Source organism: Corythoichthys intestinalis, chromosome 3, assembly GCF_030265065.1.
Source record: "Corythoichthys intestinalis isolate RoL2023-P3 chromosome 3, ASM3026506v1, whole genome shotgun sequence".
Lineage (NCBI taxonomy): Eukaryota > Metazoa > Chordata > Actinopteri > Syngnathiformes > Syngnathidae > Corythoichthys > Corythoichthys intestinalis.
Genome location: NC_080397.1, coordinates 23,708,919 through 23,735,487, shown reverse-complemented (window position 1 = coordinate 23,735,487; position 26,569 = coordinate 23,708,919). Strand labels below are relative to the sequence as shown.

At 37.8% G+C, this 26,569-nt stretch overlaps 1 protein-coding gene across 2 annotated transcripts in view; it reads left to right on the top strand.

Annotated features, from left to right (window-relative positions):
• pi4kab (phosphatidylinositol 4-kinase, catalytic, alpha b) overlaps positions 1-26,204 on the top strand; it is a 66,846-nt gene extending 40,642 nt beyond the window's left edge. Inside the window, exons 26-55 of one of the 2 annotated variants that reach the window (XM_057831440.1) lie at positions 79-160; positions 238-321; positions 1,549-1,638; positions 1,804-1,923; positions 5,841-5,855; positions 5,944-6,036; positions 8,554-8,710; positions 8,788-8,915; positions 8,990-9,148; positions 9,246-9,397; positions 10,604-10,711; positions 10,787-10,914; positions 11,191-11,349; positions 11,419-11,498; positions 11,578-11,777; positions 13,835-13,925; positions 15,727-15,894; positions 15,976-16,029; positions 16,769-16,889; positions 16,959-17,088; positions 19,781-19,924; positions 20,009-20,079; positions 20,312-20,418; positions 20,490-20,594; positions 20,668-20,793; positions 20,868-20,988; positions 24,696-24,855; positions 24,926-25,015; positions 25,107-25,190; positions 25,265-26,204. In XM_057831440.1, the coding sequence (XP_057687423.1) occupies positions 79-160; positions 238-321; positions 1,549-1,638; positions 1,804-1,923; positions 5,841-5,855; positions 5,944-6,036; positions 8,554-8,710; positions 8,788-8,915; positions 8,990-9,148; positions 9,246-9,397; positions 10,604-10,711; positions 10,787-10,914; positions 11,191-11,349; positions 11,419-11,498; positions 11,578-11,777; positions 13,835-13,925; positions 15,727-15,894; positions 15,976-16,029; positions 16,769-16,889; positions 16,959-17,088; positions 19,781-19,924; positions 20,009-20,079; positions 20,312-20,418; positions 20,490-20,594; positions 20,668-20,793; positions 20,868-20,988; positions 24,696-24,855; positions 24,926-25,015; positions 25,107-25,190; positions 25,265-25,316 (3,379 nt within the window). In that variant the 3' untranslated portion in view covers positions 25,317-26,204. The remainder of the gene's footprint in view (positions 1-78; positions 161-237; positions 322-1,548; positions 1,639-1,803; positions 1,924-5,840; positions 5,856-5,943; positions 6,037-8,553; positions 8,711-8,787; positions 8,916-8,989; positions 9,149-9,245; positions 9,398-10,603; positions 10,712-10,786; positions 10,915-11,190; positions 11,350-11,418; positions 11,499-11,577; positions 11,778-13,834; positions 13,926-15,726; positions 15,895-15,975; positions 16,030-16,768; positions 16,890-16,958; positions 17,089-19,780; positions 19,925-20,008; positions 20,080-20,311; positions 20,419-20,489; positions 20,595-20,667; positions 20,794-20,867; positions 20,989-24,695; positions 24,856-24,925; positions 25,016-25,106; positions 25,191-25,264) is intronic. The other variant, XM_057831441.1, reaches the window with a different exon arrangement.
• The last annotated feature ends 365 nt before the right edge of the window (positions 26,205-26,569 follow it).

Here is a 26,569-nt window from a genome sequence, read left to right as displayed (position 1 = left end):
ACAGTTTTTTTTTTTTTTTTTCATATCTAGCATGTTAATGTTTTTACATTCATGAACACTGTCTCCCACTTTGACCAGATTCCCACATCTGCTTTGGAATGGTCGCGTGCTGAAGACCATGTTAGATATTTTGCAGACCCTCTCGCTCTCACTGAGTGCAGTAAGTATCATGACTTCTTTTTGTTGTCATTCAAAACACAAACACACCTGTGTAAAAATATTCTCTATTTTTTTAAGGACATCCACAAGGATCAGCCGTATTATGATATTCCAGATACCCCGTACAGCATCACTGTACCTGATACATATGAAGCCAGAGAGGTACGTTTCTGTGTCTACTAGAGGGAAGCAAACTTTCGGTCTGGAAAAAAATTTGTCGAGTTGAGTAGTTCTTGAACATCTTATAGCACCACCATAACGACCCCCCATTCAAATACAGTAACCTATTAAGTTCTCCTCAAAGCATTTAAAAATTATACCTCTCTTTATAATTGTAAGCTACATTAACATATACAGTTTCAACATTTACGCCCGCTCAGAAAGAGGGAAAAAACTTGAAAAATGATAGATTGTAGTTAAAATCTATTGCAAATAAAAGGTAAACTTACTTAAAGCTTAAAGCTCAAGTTAAATTTATTATACTAAAAACTACGTACAGCTAAATTGTACTTGAAAAATAATATTCCTATCTCAAAAAAAATAACGTTCACAAAAAGAAAAGCGCTCAATGCAAAGAGAACTGGCATTCCCAATCAAAATAGCTCGGCAAAATAATATTCAGACTTTGGTCAAACTCTATTCAAACATTTCGTTAAGCTCAACAAATACTCTAGATGGCAATATTTATTCACAATATACAAACTATCAGAGGTCTCATACGTTGTTACACTCAAATGAACGTAAGGTACAATGAATCCGGAAACTACGGCGTCAGTCAAGGGGCAAAATGCACTAGAAAAACTTAACTAGATCTCTAATTAATTTAAAACTCGCCCTTGACACCTTGTTGTCTATTTCAATCACTACCTTCCACAATGGCGACCTATTAGTTTATATTTTGATTGAAAATTTTATAAATTTTAGTCAAACGAAAACATACAGAGGGGTTTTAAAATACAATTACTATAACTTGTACTCACATTTATCTTTTTAAGAATTACAAGTCTATTCTATCCGTGGATCCCTTTCACAGAAAGAATGTTAATAATGTTAATGCCATCTTGTGGATTTATTGTTATAACAAACAAATATGGTACTTATGTACAGTATGTTGAATGTATATATCCGACTTACCTTTCCATTCCAACAGTAATTTACAGAAAAATATGGCATATTTTAGAGATGGTTTGAATTGCAATTAATTACGATTAATTAATTTTTAAGCTGCGATTAACTCGATTAAAATTTTTAATCGTTTGACAGCCCTAGAACAAATACAATCTTCTTATAATATTTGGTGTGGTTGTGCTCTTAGTCCAAAGATTACGGTAATCACGTTTCCTGTCCTCCACTTGGTGTTTTTTTTCTCTTTTTTTTAACCTTTCTCAGAGCATAGTAAAGGACTTTGCTGCTCGCTGTGGAGAGATCCTAAAGGAAGCAATGAAATGGGCCCCCTCAGTCACAAAGTCCCACCTGCAGGTCAATTTTTTGCCTTCATTTGGATGAACTCATGCACGTCCTAAAATCCGCCTTTTGTTTCTCTCATGGATACAAAAACTGTACAGTCGCTTATATATGAATTGTTCTAATCTTCGCATGTGTGTCTCACATGCTGTAATATCTCCTCTTGTCTGTGTTGAGCAGGAATATTTGAATAAGCATCAGAACTGGGTGTCAGGTCTGACCCAACACACTGGCTTGGCCATGGCAACAGAGAGCATCTTGCACTTTGCAGGCTACAACAGGCAGAGCACTACACTGGGCGTGAGTTTCAAACTTGCACACTAGATTCACGCTACAGTATTTTGTTTTGAGATTTACGTTTAGTAATTAGACAGTGTTGGATCTAGATTCAAGGTTCAACAGCTTAATTGCCACTTTACTGTTTCCATACTAAAACAGTTTAAACAAAATAAGTTTGTCTTGGACTCGACAAACATCTAGTTTTACTTTATTAATTTTATTATTAGCCTGTACTGTATATACATTACAGATGTACCGAAAATTCGGTTGCCAAAAATCTTTGCGTATAAAAATGTGTTTTTGGTTTTGGTCCGGCTCTCATTCATGCATGTGTGCAAGCTCTTTCACGGTGACTGGACTGCAATTATGACTACAGGGTCCGTTTAGAGCTACTCTGAGAACAGTTTCAAATGGTCGCTTCAATTACCATTTGGAAACGCAAATCAAAGTGACACAACAGCCAAATATAATACAAGTAGTAAAAATATACGCAGTACAAAGTGGCTGTGTCTACTCTACATGCTTTTTACTCTATAGTGAGTCAAGTAAAAATTTTTGTGTGTTTTATGTCATGTACTGTTGAAATTTTTGTAACAAATATTTTTGTCTTTTTAAACATAATGAATTCGTATATTTTTAAGATAAAATACATAAATAACAAAAATCTGAATAATTATATATATATATATATATATAATATAAATATCTGAATATAAGTACTATAGGCATTTAAAAAAATATTTTGAATAACAATTGGTCTCAGTTTTGGGCCAATAATTTTTTATTTCGGTGCATCCCTTATATATGCATAATATATATGTATATATTATTTTTAACTCACTCCTCAAAGAAAAATCCAGTTGTATTGATGCCGGTTATCCCACCTTACAGGCTTTCAATATACATATGTATATATATATATATATATATATATATATATATATATATATATATATATATGTGTATGTATGTATGTACAGTGGGGAGAACAAGTATTTGATACACTGCCAATAGGAAAACCCATTGGCAGTGTATCAAATACTTGTTCTCCCCACTGTATGTATATATATGTATGTATGTATATATGTATATATATATAACAAGTATTTGATACACTGCCAATGGGTTTTCCTATTGGCAGTGTATCAAATACTTGTTCTCCCCACTGTATGTATATGTATAGCACATGAGGTATTTGAGTGCTTGCTCAAAACATTTATGAGTTGCGCCAGCACCTTGCTTGTGTTATTTGTGCATGCATGATGTGTTTTTATATGGTGTACAGCGGGGGTCTCAGACCAATTCCACAAAGGGCTGCAATGGGTGCAGGTTTTCATTCCAACAGCTTCAGCACTGAGTTTAACCAATGTATTTTCTGCTGAAACAAGCAAACACTGAATAAACCAGATTGGTGAAAAGATGTCTTTTTTTTTCAATTTGAATGAAATCCTACAAGAGTTGGGTAGTGCGTTACATTTATTCTGTTACATTTCCTTGAGTAACTTTTTGAGAGAATTTACTTCTAAGAGTAGTTTTACCAAGCCATACTTTTTACTTGAGTAGATTTGTGAAGAAGAAATGCTACTTTCACTCCGCTACTTTTGGCGACACTAGTCGTTACATTTTTCCTCATTATTCTACTTATGAGATTTTACTTCTGTTTTTGTTTTTCCCGGGGACGCCAACAGTAGCTCAACCAGTTTCACCAATGAGACGTTGTTCATTATACCAATCAGACTCAGGCTTTTCAACCTGTTCAATCACTTGGTGTCTTTAAAGCACCTAAAAAAATTAAGTATTTGACATAGAGCGCTGCTGTCAACATGACTCGAAAGCGTGGATTTTAATCTCTCTCCCAGTTTTTATTTGGCACTGATTGACCACAGAAAACTGGAGACATGATCCTTTTAGGTTCATAATAGGAAATGTGTTTTAATGTTTTAATTTCTCTAGATTTTTTGTCTCTGGCCGGAATTCAATTTTTTGTTGTTGTTGTATTTTTTTTTGGCTTATGTGGTTATGTAAAATGTTATAATAATAACAGTTCATATAGATAACTTTGTGCTGAAAAAAAAAAATACGATTGTTTAAAAAAAAAAAAAATCAAACATCTTCAGCAGTCACTCACAATGTTACCAATTACTTGAGTATTCTTTTCACCAAATACTTTTCTATTATTATCATTTTTTTTGGATGACTACTTGCACTTTTATTTGCATAATATTATTTTGAAGTAACGCTACATTTAATTGAGTAAAATTATTGGCAACTTTACCCTCCTCTGCGGCCCTTTGCGGAATTGATTCGAGACCCCTGGTGTACAGCATCTTATGTCTAGGTAAAAATCTTTACTTGCACGTTTACTCTTCATTTAGTTGATGTTGTATTGTTCTTGCTGTACACAGTTATCAGTACACAAACATCAGATGTCAATATTTTCACCATCTGATGAGGAGCATTCTCTGTATCCACTATTGACCTACAGTTAAAACATACTATGTCATGCTTAACAATTATCTTAATGAGCTCCATCAAGTGCTTTGAATTCATTATTGCAGTATTTACAGTGTATCACAAAAGTGAGTACACCTCTCGCATTTCTGCAGATAATTAAGTATATCTTTTCATAGGGCAACACTGACAAAATGAAACTTTGACACAACGAAAAGTAGTCTGTGTGCAGCTTATATAATAGTTAAAATTTTTCCCCCTCAAAATAACTCAAAATATAGCAGATAATATCTAAACCCCTGGCAACAACAGTGAATACACCCCTATGAAAAAAATGCACATCCCTTGATGTCCAAATTGAGTACCGCTTGTCATTTTCCCTCCAAAATGTCATGTGACTCGTTACAGGAGTGCTGTCAGTATTGCTGCAGAGATTGAAGAGGTGGGGGGGTCAGCCTGTTAGTGCTCAGACCATACGCCGTACTCTACATCAAATTGGTGTGCATGGCTGTCACCCCAGGCGGAAGCCTCTTCTGAAGACGGTACACAAGAAAGCCCACCCGTCTCATCAGACTATAAGACATGGTTCCAGTAATCCATGTGCTTTGTTGACATGTCTTCGCAAACTATTTGCGGGCTTTCTTGTGTACCGTCTTCAGAAGAGGCTTCCTCCTGGGGTGACAGCCATGCACACCAATTTGATGTAGAGTACGGCGTATGGTTTGAGCACTAATAGGCTGACCCCCCATCTCTTCAATCTCTGCAGCAATGCTGACAGCACTGCTGTAACGAGTCATGACATTTTGGAGTGAAAATGACAAGCAGTACTCAATTTGGACATTTAGGGATGTGCATTTCTTCATAAGGGTGTACTCACTTTTGTTGCCAGGGTTTTAGATATTAATGTCTGTATTTTGAGTTATTTTGAGGGGAAAATATATAAACTCTTTTTATATAAGCTCCATAGACTACTTTTTATTGTATCAAAGTTTCATTTTGTCAGTGTTGTCCGATAAGATATACTTGAATATCTGCAGAAATGCGAGGGGTGTACTCACTTTCGTGATACACTGTAAGTGTTAGGCTAAAAATATTTTTTTACTTACGCATTAAAACTGTTCCTTCTTGTATAACGCTACACGCTGTGGGTATAGTGGTGTAACAGTGTTTATTTTTGCAGCTGCTTTATTTTAATATTGTACTTAATTACTTTGTGATTCACAGACCTAATTACTTACTAATGCATGCAAACACTAGTATTTGTGGTATGTGTTTTTTCGTCGGCTTGCTTCCTGCTATTTGTGTCTTTCATTTGCTTTGTTTTATTTGTCTCTATCAAACAACATCAAACTACCTGCCTGGTTGACTGGCTGCTTTATGGATTTTGCTGGTAACTTGGCTGCAATGGAATGGTGGGTTTTTTGGATGGATGGTTGCCCATTTGGTTAACCGGTTTTGCTGGTGCCCATCTCTACACTGCACCATAGGCTGCGTTTCCTCAGGTTGGTTTCAATAATGATTACAGATGGCAGGGTTTTGACACTTTTATTGAATGCCGAGCCACAAATGAACTTCCGTTTGCCTCCGCAGACTACTCAGCTGACAGAAAGACCAGCATGCGTGAAAAAAGATTACTCCAACTTCATGGCGTCTCTCAATCTGCGCAACCGATATACTGGAGAGGTATACGCTCATTTTTGTTCAACTTTTAACTAATGTGCAAGATATAGTTTAAAATGCATTTTTAAGACAGACACTTTCAGAGATGTACCGGTAAATGTTTTTTTTTAAATTTATTATTATTATTTTGATAATGTACAGTGGTATGAAAAAGTATGTGAAACTTTTGGAATTTCTCACATTTCTGCATTAAATCACCATCAGATGTGCTCTTTTTCAAAATCACACAGGTGAAAATACCATGTCTGCTTTAACTAAAACCACTGAAACATTTAGAGGTTTTCATACTGTAATGAGGATAGCATGCAAACAATGACAAAGGGGGGAAAATAAGTAAGTTAACCCTCTGTCTAAGGAGACTTAAAGAGCAATTGAAACCAATTTTCACCAAACATTTCAAGTCAGGTGTGTGCCCAATCACTGATGAGTGGTTTAAAGCTACTCTGCCCACTATAAAACACACACCTGGTAAGAAATGTTTTGATGAGAAGCATTGTCTCGTCTGCATCATGGCTCGGGCAAAAGAGCTGTTTGAAGACCTGCGATCAAGGATTGTTGATTGTTGAAAGTTGGTAAAGGGTACAAAACCATCTCTAAAAGCCTGGATGTTCATCAGTCGACAGTCAGAGAAGTTGTCTACCAATGTTGCTTCTCTCCCAAGTAGTGGCTGTTCACCAAAGATGACGCCAAGAGTTCAGCGCAGAATACTGAGAGGTAAAAAGGAACCCTAGGGTGTCTGCTAAATACTTACAGAAATCACTGGCACAGTCCAATAGCTCTGTGCACACATCAACTATATGTAAAACTATGGCCAAGAATGGCATTCATGGGAGGACTCCACGGAGGAAGCCACTGCTGTCAAAAAAAAAACCAAAAACATTGTTGCTCGTTTAATGTTCCCAAAAAGGCACTTGGATGTCATGTGTGGAGGAAAAATGGAACAGCTCGCCAACATCAACACCTTATCCCCAAACTGAAGCATGGTGGAGGGAGCATCATGATTTGGGGCTGTTTTCCTGCCTCAGGGCCTGGACAACTTGCAATCATTAATGGAAGAATGAATTCAAAAATTTATCAGGATGATTTGCAGGAAAACCTGAGGCCTTCTGTCAAACAGTTGAAGCTAAAAAGCGGATAGATGCTGCAACAAGACATTGATCCAAAACAGAGAATTAAATCAACTTCATAATGGTTTCAGAAGAACAAAATACACGTTCTGGAGTGGCCAAGTCAAAGTCCAGACTTAAACCCCATTGAGATGCTGTGGCATGACCTAAAGATAGCGATTCATGCCAGACATCCTAGGAATCTGACTGAACTATAGCAGTTTTGTAGAGAAGAATGGGCCAAGATTAGTCCTGATCGATGTGCCAGACTGATCTACAGCTACAGGAAGCGTCTAGTTGAAGTTATTGCTGCCAAAGGGGGGGACGGGGGGAATATTAAATGTGATGGTTCACTTATTTTTTCCCCCCTTCTGTCATTTTTTCTATACTATCTTCATCAAAATATGAAAACCTATAAATGTTTGGGTGGTTTTAGTTAAAGCAGACAGTTTTTTCATTTGTGTGATTTTTACAAAGATCAGACCACATTTAATGGTGATTTTATGCAGAAATTTGAGAAATTCCTAAAGGTTCAGATACTTTTTCATACCACTGTAGTTGTTAGGGCTCCAGCTATTTATTTGAGGACTTGCGGTGAACGCAGTTCATTGAAATACATTTGTATCAAGTATTGCATTCTATATTTTGACTAAAGTTGAGTGTGTGATTTAGGATTTTTTGTCTTGGTTTTAAAATTTCTTAAGAGTTTGAATATTAATGCACATAACAATTAGGGAGGGTGAATTCGAGATGGGTGGTGTATAACCAAAGTTACAAATGTAACTACGGTTCTATGAATCCCGTATGACCTACAGAGGGCTGTGCTGAAAGCACAAAAAAGGATATCTGTGCATTCGCAAAGAAATCATTCAGAGCTTTCAGCACTCCCCTCTGTCAGCATGAATGAAATGAACTATTGTGTACCTTATATTTTGTGAAACTGTCTAAATGGGGCCAAAATACAAACTCTGGTAAACAATAAAACACAGTGTCCTACGGTGTCAAAAGAAATCCAATATTATTACAATGCATTTAACTTATTGGCTGCCATTGACGAATATGACGAAGATCATTCGCTGCCAGCCCTCCTAGTTCAAATGGTTTAGATTAATACCCGTGACAAACTCTTTTAAATTCACAGCAGAAGGATGAAAAGAGCCACATGATTGGATGTCTACTATCGTCAGTGGCACTGAAAAAGTTCAAATGTGATGATTTTCATTATTTAGCACAAGTTCTACACCAATTAGTGCACGGTATTAATTATTTGTAATAAGCTTAAATATTATTCACATAAATGTTCAGCATTAGAAAAATGACATTTTCTTATGTTATGTTTTTATGATATGTGTCATGAACCGTTAAATATTTTCTGTCCAAAAATCTGTATAAGACAATTTTTTTGTTTTATCAGGTCGCCGGTATGATCCAGTTTTCCGAGGCCACACACAGCCAATCAGACTTGAACAAGCTGATGATTGAGCAGATGAAGAGTGCACTGGACAGCCAAGATTCAGAGGCTTTCACGCAGGCCATGTTCAAGATGGCAGCCTTGCTCATAATCACCAGAAGTGAGTCATAGCACACAAAAATGCTGGCTCTGTTCACTATTATTGTGGGGATTAACGTAATCCTCACTTCTTGTCAGACTGCAACCCTCAGCTCCTGCATCATCTGTGCTGGTCGCCCCTTAAGATGTTCACCGAGCATGGCATGGAGACCGCAATCGCGTGCTGGGAGTGGCTCCTGGCTGCACACGATGGGGTTGAAGTGCCAGTTAGTATCACCCTCAGAGTGCTGACTACATCCCACAGAGTAAATACTTTTTGTTCTCCTTCGTGTGTGTCCAGTTGATGCGTGAAATGGCAGGCGCTTGGCAGATGTCGGTGGAGCTGAAGATAGGTTTGTTCTCCGTCACCAAGGTTGAGGCGGGCCCACTAGCAGTGTCTGAAGAAAGCCAACCCTCCCCCTGCGCGCCTGACGTCATACCCCACTTTCTGTGGATCGAGGTTAATGACATTCTTTCATAGATCTATATTTGTCAACATACCGAGAATTTTTGGATGTGACTTTTTAAAAAAAATATATGAATCTTATTTCTTCCAGTTTCTTGTGCAGCGGTTTGAAATAGCCAAGTATAGCAGCTCAGACCAGGTGGAGATTTTCACCACCATCCTGCAGAGGTCGCTGTCTCTGAGCGTGGGAGGAGCCAAAAGCAACTTAAACACGCATGTCGCTGCCATCGGACCGAGATTTAGGTGCGCTGTCCGAGCCCTGAAGACTGGTATCGATAATGAAATAAATAGTTTTACACCGATAGCGGGAAAAAAAAAATGTCATCGGTATCAGGGAGTACTAAGAAATGCACTCTAATGCTGCGCAATATGTACCGTATTGGCCCGAATATAAAACGGCCCTGATTATAAGATGACCCCCTCTTTTTCAAGACTCAAGTTTGAAAAAAGATTTTTTGAACACCAAATTAATTTTTATACAGAAAATACTTACAGTACGTCCAAAACAAATGATTATAACAATATATTGGAGAGAAAAAGCATGTTATTTTGCCTCAATTAAATCTTAATATCTGAACATTTAAATATGTAAACTAAAGTGCAATCACATTCGTAAATGAATGGCTTCTGGGTTTTGAAATGTAAATAAAACAATCTATTTTGATAAAACAACAAAATTGCAATAACTGCACTAACCATCAAAGTGAAGTCTAACTGTAACTGTAGTCCTGAAACGAATCTGAATAAGGAAAAACATAGCAATAAAATAATGAGTAGCTGAGCTCTATCATGACAGAACATCGCTTCAATGATATCTGGCGCCATCTAGTGTCGTGAATGGGGAGAGTAGCTGAGATCTGTCATGACAGAAATTTGCTTCAATGATATCTGGCGCCATGTACCGTGGTGAATGGGTATACTGTGTAGAACGCGAATATAAGACGACCCCCTCTTTTTCAGGCTTATTTCAATGCAAAAAACACCGTCTTATATTCGGGCCAATACGGTACTTCTCAAGATGGCCACCAGCTACACACGCTGCCGCAAAAAATGAAACGTTTGTCGCCCATCCCAAGATGATGATAGAGGTCAAGTTGTGTGGTATCCAATCATCCTTCTCCTGTGAATTTAAATTAGTTTATCAATAGTAGACATCCAATCCATTTGAAGTGGGAGGGTGGCATGCTCATTCACTGCCACCCCTCCCACTTCAAATGGATTGGATATCTATATATGTCAATAGCGGCCAATGAGTTAAATCAGTGCCTGACCAAGCCTTGATAGCTATTACTTTACATTAAAGTGAGTATGCAGTAATTTAATATTAAAAGGAAAAAAATGCATATTTTGTCAAAAACATGTTATTGGTCCACTAATGGCATCGGCCAAAAAATGGCATCGGTGCAACACTAACAAAAAGATGCCTTTGGTATTTCTTTTTCATTGTAGACTTCTTACTCTGGGTTTAACTCTGCTGCATGCTGACGTTGTGACAAACGCCACCATCAAAAATGTGCTACGAGAAAAGATTTACTCCACAGCTTTTGACTACTTCAGGTAAAAAATAGATTCCTAGTGGTGAAAAGAAAACTCATCAGTGGTTTACTTATTTTTTTACTTCCCTTTTTATAGCGTCAATCCCAAATTTCCCACTCAGGCCGATAAGAGGTTGAGAGAAGACATAAGCATCATGATCAAGTTTTACACGTGCCTGCAATCGGACAAAAAGTATTTGGCTGCCAACCAACTGGTGCCCCCAGGTTCAGAACTTTTAACTATGCTGCACACTGACTGACCTCAGCATTAGGTACTTAACCGCCATTGACAGTGATAGACGTTCAATACATTTTGACTGGGAGGGTTGAAATGAATCGGACATCTTTCGCTATCAATGGCAGCCAAATACAATCAGAGATGGGTGGTAATTTGTTACATTTACTCTGTTACATTTACTTGAGTAACTTTTTGAGAAAAATGTACCTCATAGAGTAGTTTTACCACCTGAACCCTAAATGCAGTTATTTCCTCTTGTTTAGATCCACAAGACATGTCGGTCAATAGCTTGTCAGTAATGCCGGTGACAGACAGCCGTAGTAACCTGGATGCGGCGTTGGGTCAGAGGCAGCAGGTGGCTCAGGGATGGATTAACACATACCCTTTGTCCTCTGGAATGTCCACCCTTTCCAAAAAATCAGGTAAAAAGCACATATTATCTCCTAATTTACATGATAGATTGCTGATGTGTTTCTAATGGATTGTTTCAGGTCTCTCCAAAAAAAGCAATAGAGGTTCTCAACTGCACAAGTATTACATGAAACGTCGGACCCTTTTACTGGCTTTACTGGTAGTTATATTTAGTGACATTGTCTTTATCAATGAATTAAAATGTATTGAGTCACACTCAAGTGCATCATTTTTTGTAGGCCAGTGAGATCGAGCGGCTGACGACGTGGTACAACCCTTTGTCGACCCAAGAGCTCGCCATCGCCACAGAGCAGTCTGTGGAGACAAGCATTGCAAACTGGCGGTCCAAATACATTAGTTTGACAGAGAAGCAGTGGAAGGACAACGTCAATCTGGCGTGGAGCATTGCGCCTTACCTGGCCCTGCAGCTGCCTGCCAGGTATGACAAAAAACCTGTATATGTTTGAGGGTACTGTTATATGTTGATTTTGAAATTATGTGTTTTGGAATCATAGTGGTAGCAGTGAACCAGTGTTGTTTTTGGCAGAGATTTTCATTTTCCTCTTAGTCTTTTGGACGATAATACTTATTAGTCTTCGTCATATTTTAGCCATCTCAAAATATGTTTGTCTTCGTCTAGTTTTTGTTGACTAACACTCAAGACTAATTTCGTCTAGTTTTAGTTGACGTTTAGTAAAAATATTTGTACTAAAAACGTACTTAAAATTTCGTGTGTAAAATCAAAACAAAAAAAATTAACAAAAAAATATATACAAATAAAGGTTTCCTACTATTTTGAATGAACATTGACAGACGAGCACATTTTACACAAGGACAATGCCAACTTGGTGATTATACACACTCTGCAGGAAAATAGTACATTATTTTCAATTAATTATAACCATCTGGACGCCACGAACTGTATGTAAAAAAAACAAAAGAAAAAAAATGTTGTCCGAGAGTTTAAGAGGACGCTCGCTGTTAGCATTAACCTATTGCTAACGCGACTGCAGTGCTAACGCTACAAGTTACATTTAGTGTGTGATGATCACTCAGCACAGACCTTTAAAGACTAAAGCAACATTGCATATTCTCTCTCACGAAGAAAACAAATGTTACCGTGTGTGCAAGCCTTCATGGGGACTGGAGATGATACACTGGTGAGTCGGGAAGGGGGGGGGGGGCACAGCATGTCACGATTGACATAACCAGACACTGCTACGATGCCGGCTAACTACACATAAAATGTTCTATCATTTCGTGATGAAAAAAGTCTTCGTTGACGAAATATTTTTGTTTTTGTCATCTTTGACTAAAACAACACTGCAGTAAACAATCATGTTTCATTGACTTTGACAACAATAGACTGGGAGGGGTTTAAAAAGAAATTGACTATTTAATAATTTAATTTAAAGTAATTTAAAGATCAAGATCATAGATAAAAAATTGAGGACGATTTGATCAGCCATGACATTTTTAATCAATCAAACGTAGTGGAAATGCAGTTTGACTATTGTTTGGCAGATACTGTAGTTAAAAGTCCTTTTGATGGTTTTCCTTGAGTTTATTAAGCTCCAATTGACGGAAACTGTAAAACAGTGGTCTCAAACCGGTCCTCAAAGGGCCGCAGGGGGTACTGGATTTCATTCCAACCAAACGAGACAAATACCTTTTCACCAATCTGGTTTCTTACAAGTGTAATCAGTTGATTGCAATCAGGTGCTGCTTATGTTAGTAGAAACCTCATTGGTTGAACTGTTTGTGCTGGATCTGTTGGAACAAAAACCAGGACCCACTGCGGCCCTTTGTGGAGTCGGTTTGAGACCGCTGCTGTAAAACTTAGAAACTCACATAACAAAGACAATTACAAATAATCTGCATTAGAATAAAAACTACACTTTTAAATATTTCTACTATCCTCAGTCTTTATTATTGCTGAAGAGGTACTTTATTTTTTTATTATTTTTTAAAATCCTGATACCTCAAAGAATCATCCTCATTTGAAAGTCAGTTATTTGGATACATTCCTTGCATTGTTGAGTGAATCATATTGTTCTTTTTTATTAATGACTTTGTATGTTTCCAACTTTGTGTCTGCTGTTTCAAACATTGACTTCGATAAATGTTTTGCTAGAGGCAAGCTGTTATGTTATGTTAATATTTACTTAATATGTGAATAAAATTTTCTATATATATATATATATATTCTTTAGTTTTTTATGTTTTCAATACAAATTCTTTAAAATAACTAGTGGGGAAAAAAACATGAAAATAATCGAGATCAGAGGTTTAAAAAAACAAAAACAAACAACTATTATAATGTTTAATTGTAGTCATCTTTTTTTCCCAACCATACTGCCCAACCCTACTATTGATAAAGGAAGGTAATGTTTTATTTTCTGGGTATGAATTTACTGTATGAATAAAATTCAGGTGCAAACTGTCTGACGTAATACAGTAAATATTCCCATCCCGGTTCTCTTTCTTTCCCCATAGGTTTAAACACACTGAAGCAATCGTATCAGAGGTGACTCGCCTAGTGCGTCTGGATCCAGCTGCTGTTTGTGATGTCCCTGAAGCAGTCAAGGTGAGAGCAGAAGGACTCATACCAGACATCCCAAATGCCAAAGACTAATTTCAAGGAGATGTTTTTGTAAACATATTATTAATTAACTGTAGATGCATGTTTAATTAATTTAGCCTACTGAAATGAAAAGCAGGTGATGGCGTGTTAAACTTAGTCTACCTTAACATGTCTTTTACATTCATTAAGCTTGCAGTGGCCAATGTCAGCATTCAGGTCACTGTAGCACACAGTGCACCTCAACACGGTGTCATCATTCTTCACCTTAACTTTACCATAACACCTTAACCCTTTAGTATATGGGTAGTCCCCAGGTTACGAATGAGTTCTGTTCCTACACTAGTGACATAACCCCAATTTCATAGTAAGTTGAAATTAACCCTTAAGAACCCCTAAACAGCCCCTGAATCTCAAAATAACTATCCAAAAACATGTATTATACGTCATTGTACTGTCCTCACCAAGACGTTGGAGCTAAGACCTAGCTAGACAGCTAGCTAAGCTGTAATCTTTCCTCTCTCTTACTCGGCTGCACTCTTCGTCGTGTGCGCAAATACGTTCTTCTTCGTGTGTACATGTGCTCTTTCTCGCTTGTGGAAGTACTACCTGCTCTATGCTTCCTGCACCAAAATAAAAGCATGCATCACAAAACAAAAGTCAACATTATAATCAAATACACATTCGACTAAGGGCAGAACAGTCATTTTAATAAGACCAAGTTAAAAATAAGATACTGTTAGGTACAATAAGATACTGTTTATGTAAAATGAAAAAACAACAAAAAAACGACTGGAGACAAAATGGTGGACGAGACTCCAGTGTCGTAAAGTCGAAATCACGTAAGTCGGGTACGTCGTAACCCGTTGACTACCTGTATTCTTCTGTAAAGTGAGTTTGATATTTTCATTTCTTACTGGAGAATTTGCCCTCAGCGATTTCGTGGGCTGCTCTGACTGGGCACATATTATTGTACTGACATCCGACAGCGCACGTAACGATTGAGAGGGGTTGAATGATGCGGGTGTTCATTTGTCCCCTCCCAGTCGACATGGATTGAATGTCTAGCACCGCCAATGGCAGCCAATGAGTTAACTAGGAAGTAATGCCGCAAAAGTTCTAGGAACCATGGTAGAGCAAAGCATCCCCACGCAATTTCTCCAAAAATGGCATGTTTTAGTTACTGAAATACATTTACACTGAAAACCTATACATATTTGCCTGTAATTATAGATGTCAAATGAATGAAAATAGGTTGATTTACCTTAACTGAATTGAGCACCTCGAATATCACCAATATTATCTGCTCAAAGTTTAGTCTCTGACCTTTTTTTTAAGTTTCAATCAAATAATTTTTTTTCACTTTAATCCGAAGGCTTTTAATTAATATCATTTGCATTTTTAAGTGTTGAGCCCTTATAAAACCTTTGAGTGCAAATGCTTTGCGCTGACCCAGTATATCTCTGGGGAAAGGATGTTCTTAATGATGCTCCACTCCCTCCTAATTCCATCCAGAGCTCTTAATGTGTTTCCTAATGAGCCTTTCACGTGTCTCATAAAGAAGCTGAGGCAGGAAGGACAAGATGTCCCTCATGGCCTTCATCATTCAGCAGATGATCCTTTTAGATTTCTCTTGTTTATTCCAGCTTTTTTAAGTCACTGGCTTCCATTGACATTGATAGACATCAAATACATTTGAAATGGGAGGTTCAAATTGCTTTCACGTCTGTCGTTGTCAATAGCAGTGAATGATTCAATGATGCTTTGAATGTAAAACTGTTGATGCACGACATCATCTTCTCTTCAGTTCCTGGTGACGTGGCACACAATCGATGCCGACTCTCCGGAGCTGACTCACATCCTGTGCTGGGCACCTGCAGATCCACCTACGGGGCTGTCCTACTTCTCCTCTATGTACCCTCCTCACCCGCTTACGGCACAATATGGGGTCAAAGTCCTCCGTTCGTTCCCCCCAGTACGCGCAAATGCCGCTTGTTGCGTTTGGATTTTTAGGTGTTGAGATTCTAACATCTGTTTTGATTTTTTTTCTTCCTAGGACGCCATCTTGTTTTACATCCCTCAAATTGTCCAAGCGCTTCGCTATGACAAGGTGAATTTACAAGTTTTAACAGACAATCAAACTGGTAAACGGGGGTGTCAAACTGTCAGTTGTACGGTGGGGTCCAATCCGGCCCGTTGTTCTGCGTAACAGGCAGGCTGTAGCTCATTCGTACTGTACATACAAAATCACATGCTTTTATTTTGACATCTGCATCGCAAAACGGTAGATTTGTGATTTGAGAAATCAAGTGCATGCACTACTGCACTTGGTCCACTTTCGTATCCGCAGTTACATTCGTTCGGCAGCCGATGAGTTAACAAGGAAGTGACCCAAAACCAACAGGAAGTGACACCAAAAAACAGGAAGTAACTTGGAGATGCACAAAAAATCAACAGGAAATGATCCAGAATTTACAGGGAAGTGACTTGAAAGTATTTTAAAATTACAAGAAAGTGACTCAAAATTAACTCTTTGCCTGCCATTGATAATGATAGGGCGTGAATGCTCATCCTTTATTGGCATTGACGGCGCTAGACGTCCACTCCATTTTGATTGGGCGCGTTAAATGGACGAACGCTGGTCAATGCCAGCCAGTGAGTTAACTTACTTGGCCAAAAATTGACTAATTACTCTGTGACCCCCGAACCAGAATGAGTTTGACACCTCTGGTGTGGAAGCAGTAGCATTGTTGTTTTAATTGCAGTCGTAGCAGCAATCATTTTGAATTTGTAAAAACAAAAACAAAAAAAAAGTAAATAATAGACTCCCTGACTGGCTCGTGGTCTAGATGGGTTACGTGAGGGAGTACATTTTGTGGGCTGCTCAGAAGTCACAGCTCCTTGCCCACCAATTCATCTGGAACATGAAGACCAACATCTACCTGGATGAGGAAGCCCACCAGAAAGACCGTAAAATAATTCCCGTCTCATGACGCAACGAACACGTACAAAAACCTAATCCTGCTCCCTCCCTTGCAGCCGACATTGGTGACTTGTTGGAGCAAATGGTGGAAGAGATCACAGGCTCTTTGTCCGGACATGCCAAGGACTTTTACCAGCGAGAGTTTGACTTCTTCAACAAGATCACCAACGTGTCTGCCATAATCAAGTACATACATACGCATGTTAAAATAAAACTGTTTAGGAATATGAAAAAAGCATATCAGAAATGTGTAGTCAAACAATTGAGGCAAAATAGAATATGCTACTCAGAGAGAGAATAAATAAAATGAGTTCTGATGCTTGTTAGCTAGATGCAACGTGAGGAATTGATCACCAAAATTCTTCTGACATTTATTGATTATTCATGGATAAACTCTTACCTCCGAAACTTTCACTTAAAGGTTTGTATCCCAAGTGTAGTTTTTGGGGTGAGTAGACCCATTATAAGCATTGGGGAAAAAAACAACAACAAAAAGTACCTGGAACTTGTGTATATGGCGGAAAACACTCAGGTGACTTGAAGTTCCGCTCTGAGATCGCCAATTTGGCCAAATTTCAAAATTGTCGGGTATGCACGTGTGATACATCATTGGAAAGCTTAAAATTTCAATTTTCTTGGGGAAGAATTTATTTGAACAGGAAGGCATTTAAAAAAAGAAATATATATATATTTTAAACAGTGAAACCCTAACTGGAGGTGAGAGCATGAGAGAGCATAGTTAAAGACACCATGATTTTAACGAGATATTATCGCATACTTCTTCATATCGATCCAAAGACTCCATGTAGCATGTATCACCGAGTGTCAAGACACAGATGTGAATGGCCACTGCCGGATTTTTGGGGGATTTCGTGGGTGAAACATGGTAATATAACAAGGGTCGCGATGCCGAAATCGCAGATATCAAGGAGTGGTCAAGATTTTCATATATTTTCCCTTTTAAATGTTTTTTTTTTCTAATTGTTCTTTGTTTGGATCGATAATTTATCATCTAACATATCGGAGAAAATGCGACAGTAAAAAAAATACAACTAAGCGATATTTATGAGGTAGATATCCGTGACTTTTTTACATGCATCATTTTTTTCATTGTGACAGCGGTTGCGCGACGTCTGTAAACGGGGGTTTACACTTTTGTTTCAACCCAGCCATAAAATGTATGTAAGTAATGACTGTATATTTATCATTCAAAATGTCTCTCATTTTCAGCTTAGAATCATTAATTGATGACTAATATTTCGTTAAAAAAAAACGACTTAAATAAAAAATTATTCACTCGCATATTTTAAACTTTTCAACAAATTACGTCACAATGAAATAAATGGTGTCTGTAAATAAGTCACAGATATCTACCTCATAACTATGGGTTAATTGTTTTTTTTTTTTTTTTTTTACTGTTGTACTTTCCCCGATATGTTAGATGATAAATAGTCGATCAAAAAAAAAGAAAAATTGGAAGAAAAAAAAACTGTTAAAAAGGTAAATATATGAAAAAGAACATCTCGATTACTCCTTGATGTCTGCGATTTCTGCATAGCGAGCCTTGTTATATTACCATGTTTCACCAATAAAATCCTACAAAAACTCTGGCTGTGGCCATTCATATCTGTGTCTTGACACTCGGTGATTCATGCTGCAGGGAGTTTTTGGATCAAAACAAGGTAAGCGCGCGATAATATCTTGTTAAAGTCATGGCGTCTTTAATTGCGCTCTCTCATGCTCTCACCTCCAGTTAGGGTTTCGCTGTTTAATTTTTTTTTTTTTTTAAATACCCTCCTTTTAAAAAAATTACTTCCCCCAGAAAATTGATATTTTAAGCTTTCCAATGATGTATCACATGTGCATATCGGACAATTTTGAAATTTGGCCAAATTAGGGGTCTTAGAGCGGAACTTCAAATCACCTGAGTGTTTTCCGTCATTATATATAAATAAATATACTGTGCATACATCCGTGCATCATATATCTGTCCATTCATACATACATACATCATCCTTCCATACATACAGTACTGTATATACTGTGTATGGCTTTTGTCATATTAGGTTACAGATATCAGCAGCAAAATACATAACCAGGTCAAAATTAGGGTCATTAGTCTTTATACTTGAACAAGCAGCTTGATAAAGCAAACATGGTTTGTAAGGCCTTTTAAACATGCACAACTACTGTATTTTGGCCATTCACGATCTTGAAATACTTAAAATTTGAAGAATAAAAAAAAATTTGATTACTTTGCCAACTCGAATAGGATTCTAAATGATCTTTTTTAGGTTTTTTTCAGCTGACCATTGACTTTTACTTTTCCCTCTGCTGGGTCATGGATCTCTCATGCCTTTGACATGATTGTGATCATTCACTGACATTTTCTCCCAGTTAAAATGCATTGGATCTTTATCGCCTTCAAAGAGTCAAGAATTGTTTTCAAGCAGAGTGTTTATTAAATCCCGTCAGTAACAAACTGCGCCCACTTGATATTTGCTTTGTTTATAAGTAGAAGTTTTCCCCTGTGTTCAATTGTTTTGCTCATTTTCCGCTTTGGGCCACCCACATTACTCCTTCAGCACACCTTAGTCGGTCATTTCCGAAATGCCGTTTGCTTTAGCGTTCTCTCGATTACGCGCTGGCCTGGAAGCCTTTCACTGAAGCTAATTATTTTCCCCCTAACATGTTCACTCATTACAAACAAAACTCCCCTCTGGCCTCATTAGAACAATAATGTCAACTATCCAGAGGTGATTGTGCCTCCCTTGTGAACAACATCAGAGCCGGGCTGTCACCTGTAGTGTGGATTCACTCGATGAGATGCCCATGCATACATGCTGACATCCTTTTGTGTGTGCTTTGTCTCAACCAGACCTTTTCCCAAAGGGGAGGAGCGGAAAAAGGCCTGTCTGGAAACACTGTCCCAAATCAGAGTCCAGCCTGGCTGCTATCTACCCAGCAACCCTGAGGCCATTGTGTTAGATATAGACTACAAATCAGGGACACCAATGCAAAGGTGGGCTCTGTATTTTCACTCAACATTCATTTATCACACCATCCAAATAAACTGTAACACTGACTTTGTCAAAAATATGTCTAGTGCTGCTAAGGCTCCTTACCTTGCCAAATTCAAAGTGAAGAGGTGTGGTGTCAGCGAGCTCGAAAAAGAAGGTAAATATTGTTACTCATGTTTATGTTGTGCTGTACAAATTTGTAATCAAGTCATATTTTAGGAAAATAAATGATACTCCATAATATTACTTTGACGTGCAATCCATTTGGACAGGCAAGCAGCCCTTCCTCATCAAATGGACTGGACGTCTATCGCTGTCAATAGCAATGAAGCAATACCATTCACTTCCAGTCCAAATGGATTGTTATTTTAGCTTTGTGTACCTTTCAGGTCTGCGTTCTTGCTCCGACTCTGCCGATGAGGGGACAAGTGAAGAGGAGGCCAAGAGAATCTGCTGGCAGGCGGCCATCTTCAAAGTGGGCGACGACTGCAGACAAGTACTGACCTTGATTATTGGTGGCAATTTATCACTCGCTATGTTTTCCAACGATTTATTTCTTCCTTTTAGGACATGTTGGCGCTTCAGATCATCAGTCTGTTCAAGAATATTTTCCAGCTGGTGGGCTTGGACTTGTACGTGTTCCCTTACAGAGTGGTGGCGACAGCTCCGGGAGTAAGACAGACTCGAAAATAATGACGTTTAGCATCACAAAACTGGAGAATCAACTTTCTCGTGTAACCCCCAGTGTGGCGTGATTGAGTGCATTCCAGACTGCAAGTCCCGGGATCAGCTTGGCCGCCAGACGGACTTTGGCATGTACGATTATTTCCGCAACCAGTACGGCGATGAATCCACGCTGGCGTTCCAGAAGGTCACATTTGTAGCCTGCGGACACCGATAAGACCAATACCGATGAGACTCATCACTTCCTGCTTCTCCTTTCAGGCACGATACAATTTCATCCGCAGCATGGCAGCGTACAGCCTGCTGCTCTTTCTGCTGCAGATTAAAGATCGGCACAATGGAAACATCATGTTGGATAGCCAGGGACACATCATCCACATTGGTATGTGAGTCATTGTGTTTGCATTGGTGGTTATTTGAAAGAGGTCTCCCACAGGGTTTTATTATTTTTTTATAACCTTGGATGCCATTTGCACAGCAATTCCTCTTTAAAAATGTACATTTCAAACCATTTTAGTTTTCTTTTTTTCTTTTTTTTTTTTTTTTAACTTTTTTGCAACGCTAAAATTCCCATTAAAATGCAGCTTACTGGATCCAATTTGAATATGTATCCAACAGCAAAAGCGTAAATGAACACTGCCGGTAGGAGAACGTTATGCAGGGGCATCACTTGACATAATACAATACTGGGGCACTGGCGAGTGAGCAATTTTGTTATTTTAGCGTTTCTCTATTGTAAAAAGAAATAGTGATTTAAGCCATATATAATTAAACCAAGTTTCTGTTAAAAAAAGTCGTTTTTTTTTTTTTTTTTTTTCCTAGCCATAAGTATTCAATATCAAAATTGTGACATTCCTTGTTGATTCTCAATTCACCTCTGCTCATGCTCATCAACTTCCCCTCTTCCTACACTCTGCTGCTCTACTTTATCTGGACAGAATTGGGGCTATATCACTGTAACTGTTATGCAATTAATCAATGTTTCTCAACTGGTTTGTTGTGACCTAAAAGTGGTTTATGTTGCCTAGGTGGGTTACCTGGCTTACCTCTCCCATTCCTCCTTGCTTATTTTTCCTTGCAGCGAACAAATAACTTTCTAATACCCATTTGCAGGAGTAGTGCTGTCTGATTCAAATAGAAATTAAAAATAAAAAAAAGACATCTTGTTACAAATTACAGGGACTCCAGTAACAAATAAAATGCTGGTAAAACAGCTGGAAATTATGATGAGCAAACATACAAAATTGTTAGAGGTTATATCCCAAAGATAGACAATTAATTCATACAGATTGATTCTATTCATTTTGGTCAAATAAGCAAATAGCAATAAATAGCATCAGCATTGATACAGAGACAGCAGCTAATGTGATACTTCAATTTGCGACCAGAGTAGTTTACCGCAGTTAACTGCCTGAAACGTTAAATGTAAAGTTGAGCCATTCAAATTCACAATTCATGGGAATAGGCGACCAAACAAACATCAACACAGAGGTAAAAACAAACAACAAGGATGGGCAGTTTATCTGGCACTAACCTTTAAAGAAGGTGGGAAGATGTAAATTGCACCGTTGACTGTATGATTGGCAGTTTGGCACACACACACACACACCGTAATATTGAAGCTGCATTCACGTGTTGTTAGATTAATCGAAAAAATACTACTCTATTACAGCGCCAAACAGTCACTCAACTTGTGATGTATTGTTGGAGCATTAAAATAGGCTGCCCTTCTTTGTAGAAACCATGTTTTTATCCAACATTACAACTTAACATTACATTACGACATCAGAATAATTTTCCAATTTAGGAACTCAGATCTCCGATACACATGAATGCAGCATATATCCTGAAAATGCTTGGCGGATGCCTATCACAGTCAAAATTACGTGCATACATAACCATATTATAGTAATGTACAGATTGTGTATATGGAGTGAATAGAGTAATAAGACTTTTACAAATAGGTGCATTCTGTAGATTATGCTATGTACACTTAAAACATCAAAATATTTTCTGTATTTATTTATTTTTTTACCAGAGAAATTTATGCTTTAGCAGGTTCCCCAGTGAAATATGTCTGGCGACGCCCATGATGTTATGCGAGCTGTTGCGGGAAGTTAATGGTAACATCATGGAAGAGTGATAATGTCTGATGTATTGAAATATTTTACACATACGTACTAAATGATCAGGATAACCCCAAAATTAGGCCTGCACAATGTATTGTTTGAACATCTCCATATTGTGTGCATATGCGCAATAGTCCATCGCAGGACATGTGACTTTTGTTTTGCTTAATCATTTTTGTATTACCGTATTGGCCCGAATATAAGACGGCCCTGATTGTAAGAAGACCCCCTCTTTTTCAAGACTCAAGTTTGAAAAAAGACTTTTTGAACACCAAATTAATTTTTATACAGAAAATAATTACAGTACATCAGAAACAAATGATTATAACTATATATTTGAGAGAAAAAGCATGTTATTTTGCCTCATTCAAATCTTAATATCTGATAATATATGTTAATATATGTAAACTAAAGTGCAATCACATTCGTAAATGAATGGCTTCTGGTTTTTGAAATGTAAATAAACCAATCTTTTGTGATAAAACAACAAAATTGCAATAACTGCATTAACCATCAAAGTGAAGTCTAACTGTAACTGTAGTCTTGAAACAAATCTAAATAAGGAAAAACATTACAATAAAATATTTGCAAACTGGTTAAACTTGAGAGTAGCTGAGATCTGTCATAACAAAACATCGCTTCAATTATATCTGACGCCATCTAGCGTCGTGAATGGATATAATGTCTAGACCGCGAATATTAGACGACGCCCTATTTTTCAGTCTTATTTCAATCCAAAAAACAGTCTTATATTCGGGCCAATACGGTATATGAATATTATGTGGCTATTCAAGTCATCTGCTGAAAATTATTCTAGTTTTAAAATCGCAATACTTTGCAAACCCCCAAAATGTCATTTTTTTCCCAATATCGTTTAATCTTACGTAAAATCAACTCTTTCCTAGGTAGAAAAGCTGAAGACAAAATAAAATGACTAACAAAATAAACGATAAAATAACGAGTTGGTAAAGTAAAAAAATTAAAAAAAACACCATACTAAAAGAGATCCACCAAAGCAAAAGAGCATATGACAATATTATTTTACATAATTATTATTAGTAATGCCAATAGTAGTAGTAGTAAAATATATATATTTTTAAATTGTATATTTTCTCAGCACATCATCATCTATATGAGCTGTTATTATTATACTGTACTATATCCTATTACATGACTCCATTAGGCCACAAAAAATAGGCTAGAAAAATCTACAGAAATGAAACATCACCCTTCCTTCCAAAGAGCATGAGTGTCCTCTAGTAGAGAATACATATTTCCTACCATGAAATTAAAACAATCATAGCTCTGTTTTTCTGATGTCTATCGGTGCTAAATAAAAACTGAGCGAGGTTTAAATCTGCGCTGTCGAGTAATGTTGACTCTATATCAAATAGTTTATTTTTTATGCCGAACAGGCCGGTGTGGTCATCACAGTTCCGACTGCAAGCTTGTGTGTGTTCATGTGACTATTGTTTCGTTTGATTGGCATAACGGAGTCATGTGAATATTGTTGCGATGTCTCACTGTTGAGACTGGTCAAGACACTGTGGGCGCCTCTGGCAAAATATAAGTCAAATCTAATATGTAGAATAAAGAGGAAAAATAACGACTAGTATAGACTAAAGTAGCCCAGTGAGACTGGTGTTTCTTCTTCACAAATCTACTGAGGTAAAAGTAAAAAGTATGGCACGATAAAACTACTCTTATTTGTACATTTTTCTCAAAAGGTTACTCAAGTAAATGTAATGGAGTAAATGTGGCATGTTACTAATCACCTCTGGGTCAGCCAAGGAAGATGCAAGGTCCAGCAGAGAGAGAGGACATTTACAATCTAATAACGTGGTCAAATCAAGACAACTATAGTACAAATGGTTTTAACTGGAGCTTTAGTTTTGGTATCGTCCCACTTGCCCCAATGCATAATCCCCTGATTTCAACCTGACGTGTATTTTATCCACAGATTTTGGCTTCATGTTCGAAAGCTCTCCAGGCGGTAACCTGGGCTGGGAACCTGACATCAAGCTGACGGACGAGATGGTGATGATCATGGGTGGGAAGATGGAAGCCACGCCCTTCAAGTGGTTCATGGAGATGTGCGTGAGGGGCTACCTGGCAGTCAGGTGAGGATTTGGATACTTGAGCTAGCTGCTGTCGCGACTCAATAACACTGACACTCGTTGGTGAATTTAGACCCTACATGGATGGTGTAGTCTCTTTGGTGAACCTCATGTTGGACACTGGGCTCCCCTGCTTTAGAGGGCAAACCATCAAATTGCTCAAGTGAGTCATGCATGGAAGCATGAGGTGCACACTGTTCACATGCCTCTGCATCGTTTTTATAAATGTAATTATATTGGTGTTACGCTTGCAGACAGCGCTTCAACCCTGGTTTAAGTGAGAAAGAAGCAGCTGCCTTCATTATTAAAGTCATCCAGAACTGCTTCCTGAGCAGTAGGTCGGTACCAAAACAAAAAAAAAAGCTCATCATATCATGCTTCCATTGAATCTTGTCTTTTTATTTTCCCGCAGGAGTCGAACCTACGACATGATCCAGTATTACCAAAACCAGATCCCCTACTAAACGCTTGTGCCTGAGCATGTGCACCAATAGATGACGTGTGTGTGTGTGTATATCTGTGTGCCTTTTGTTCAACATGAATTCATTGGCTGCCATTGACGATGATACTCAAAATGGATTTGACGTCTATCGCCGTCAGAGGTAGACAATGACCTAATTACTGTGGCTTGTTCGTACATCTAATTGGTTGATGTCGTCTTGCCGTTATTTTTTACACTTTTGATTTAAATGTTGTCAATGAATTAATATGCACTTGTTGCATCCTGGCTTGTGTGCACTTCAATCTGTTAGTTTGCACGTTCACTTTTTGTGCCAATTTTAAATGATTGCTTATGAAAATGTGAGGTTTTGGTAGCAGAGCACAAAGCCTCTTTAGACGTCTGGTGCCAAAACAATTAACTGACCTGTAGGAGATTGGTTCTTGATAGCACTGTTGCCATGGTGATTATGCACTGAAATTGGGTGGGTCTATTCCAAAGGGGAAGGTTCGTATTCCACATATATTTAATGTTATTTTATTAAATGAAGGTGACAGTTTTGAATGTTTTTGCATGAACAAGTTCTGTTCGGTTTACGTTTATAGGGGGTTTCGGTGAGTGTTTTTGGAATTGGGTCAACATGCTGTTAGTTGTAACGTCACTGATTGTAAAGCTTGCTCCTCTCTTTGTACATTTCCTGTATAGCCATGTACCATTCCTTGTCTCCTTTTTCTATATATTTATGCCTTTTAAATCCAAATGCACAAGATGTCAAATAAAATAAAATTATATTAAATTTCAAAAAGGAGTGAATGAATACATGAGCTAAATAATCACACGGTGTTGCAAAATATTTTTTCACATTCATTCATTCATCTTCAAAACAGCTTATCCTCCGCGGGGATGCTGAAGCTTATCTCAGCTAACAATGGGCAGGAAACCTGAACTAGTTGCCAGCTAGTTGTAGGGTTATTTCACATTTAGTTGTCTAAACACACTATAAACAACATAGGTGGGATGTTGGCTAACTGGTTAGCATGTCCACTACACAATTCTGAGATCAAGTTATTGATCACTGAAATCACTTTAGTTTTGGTTTGGTCAATTATCTACTTTTTTCTGCGCGTTAATACTTCAGAATGAACACCCTGGCGGTTCTTTTTTCCCCCCCTTTTTTTCCCTTTTTTTTTTTTCTTTTCTTTTGCTCGCATATTCTACAAACATGCATGATTCATTAATTGGCAACTCTAAACTGTCCAGAGTTGGGATTAGTAACAT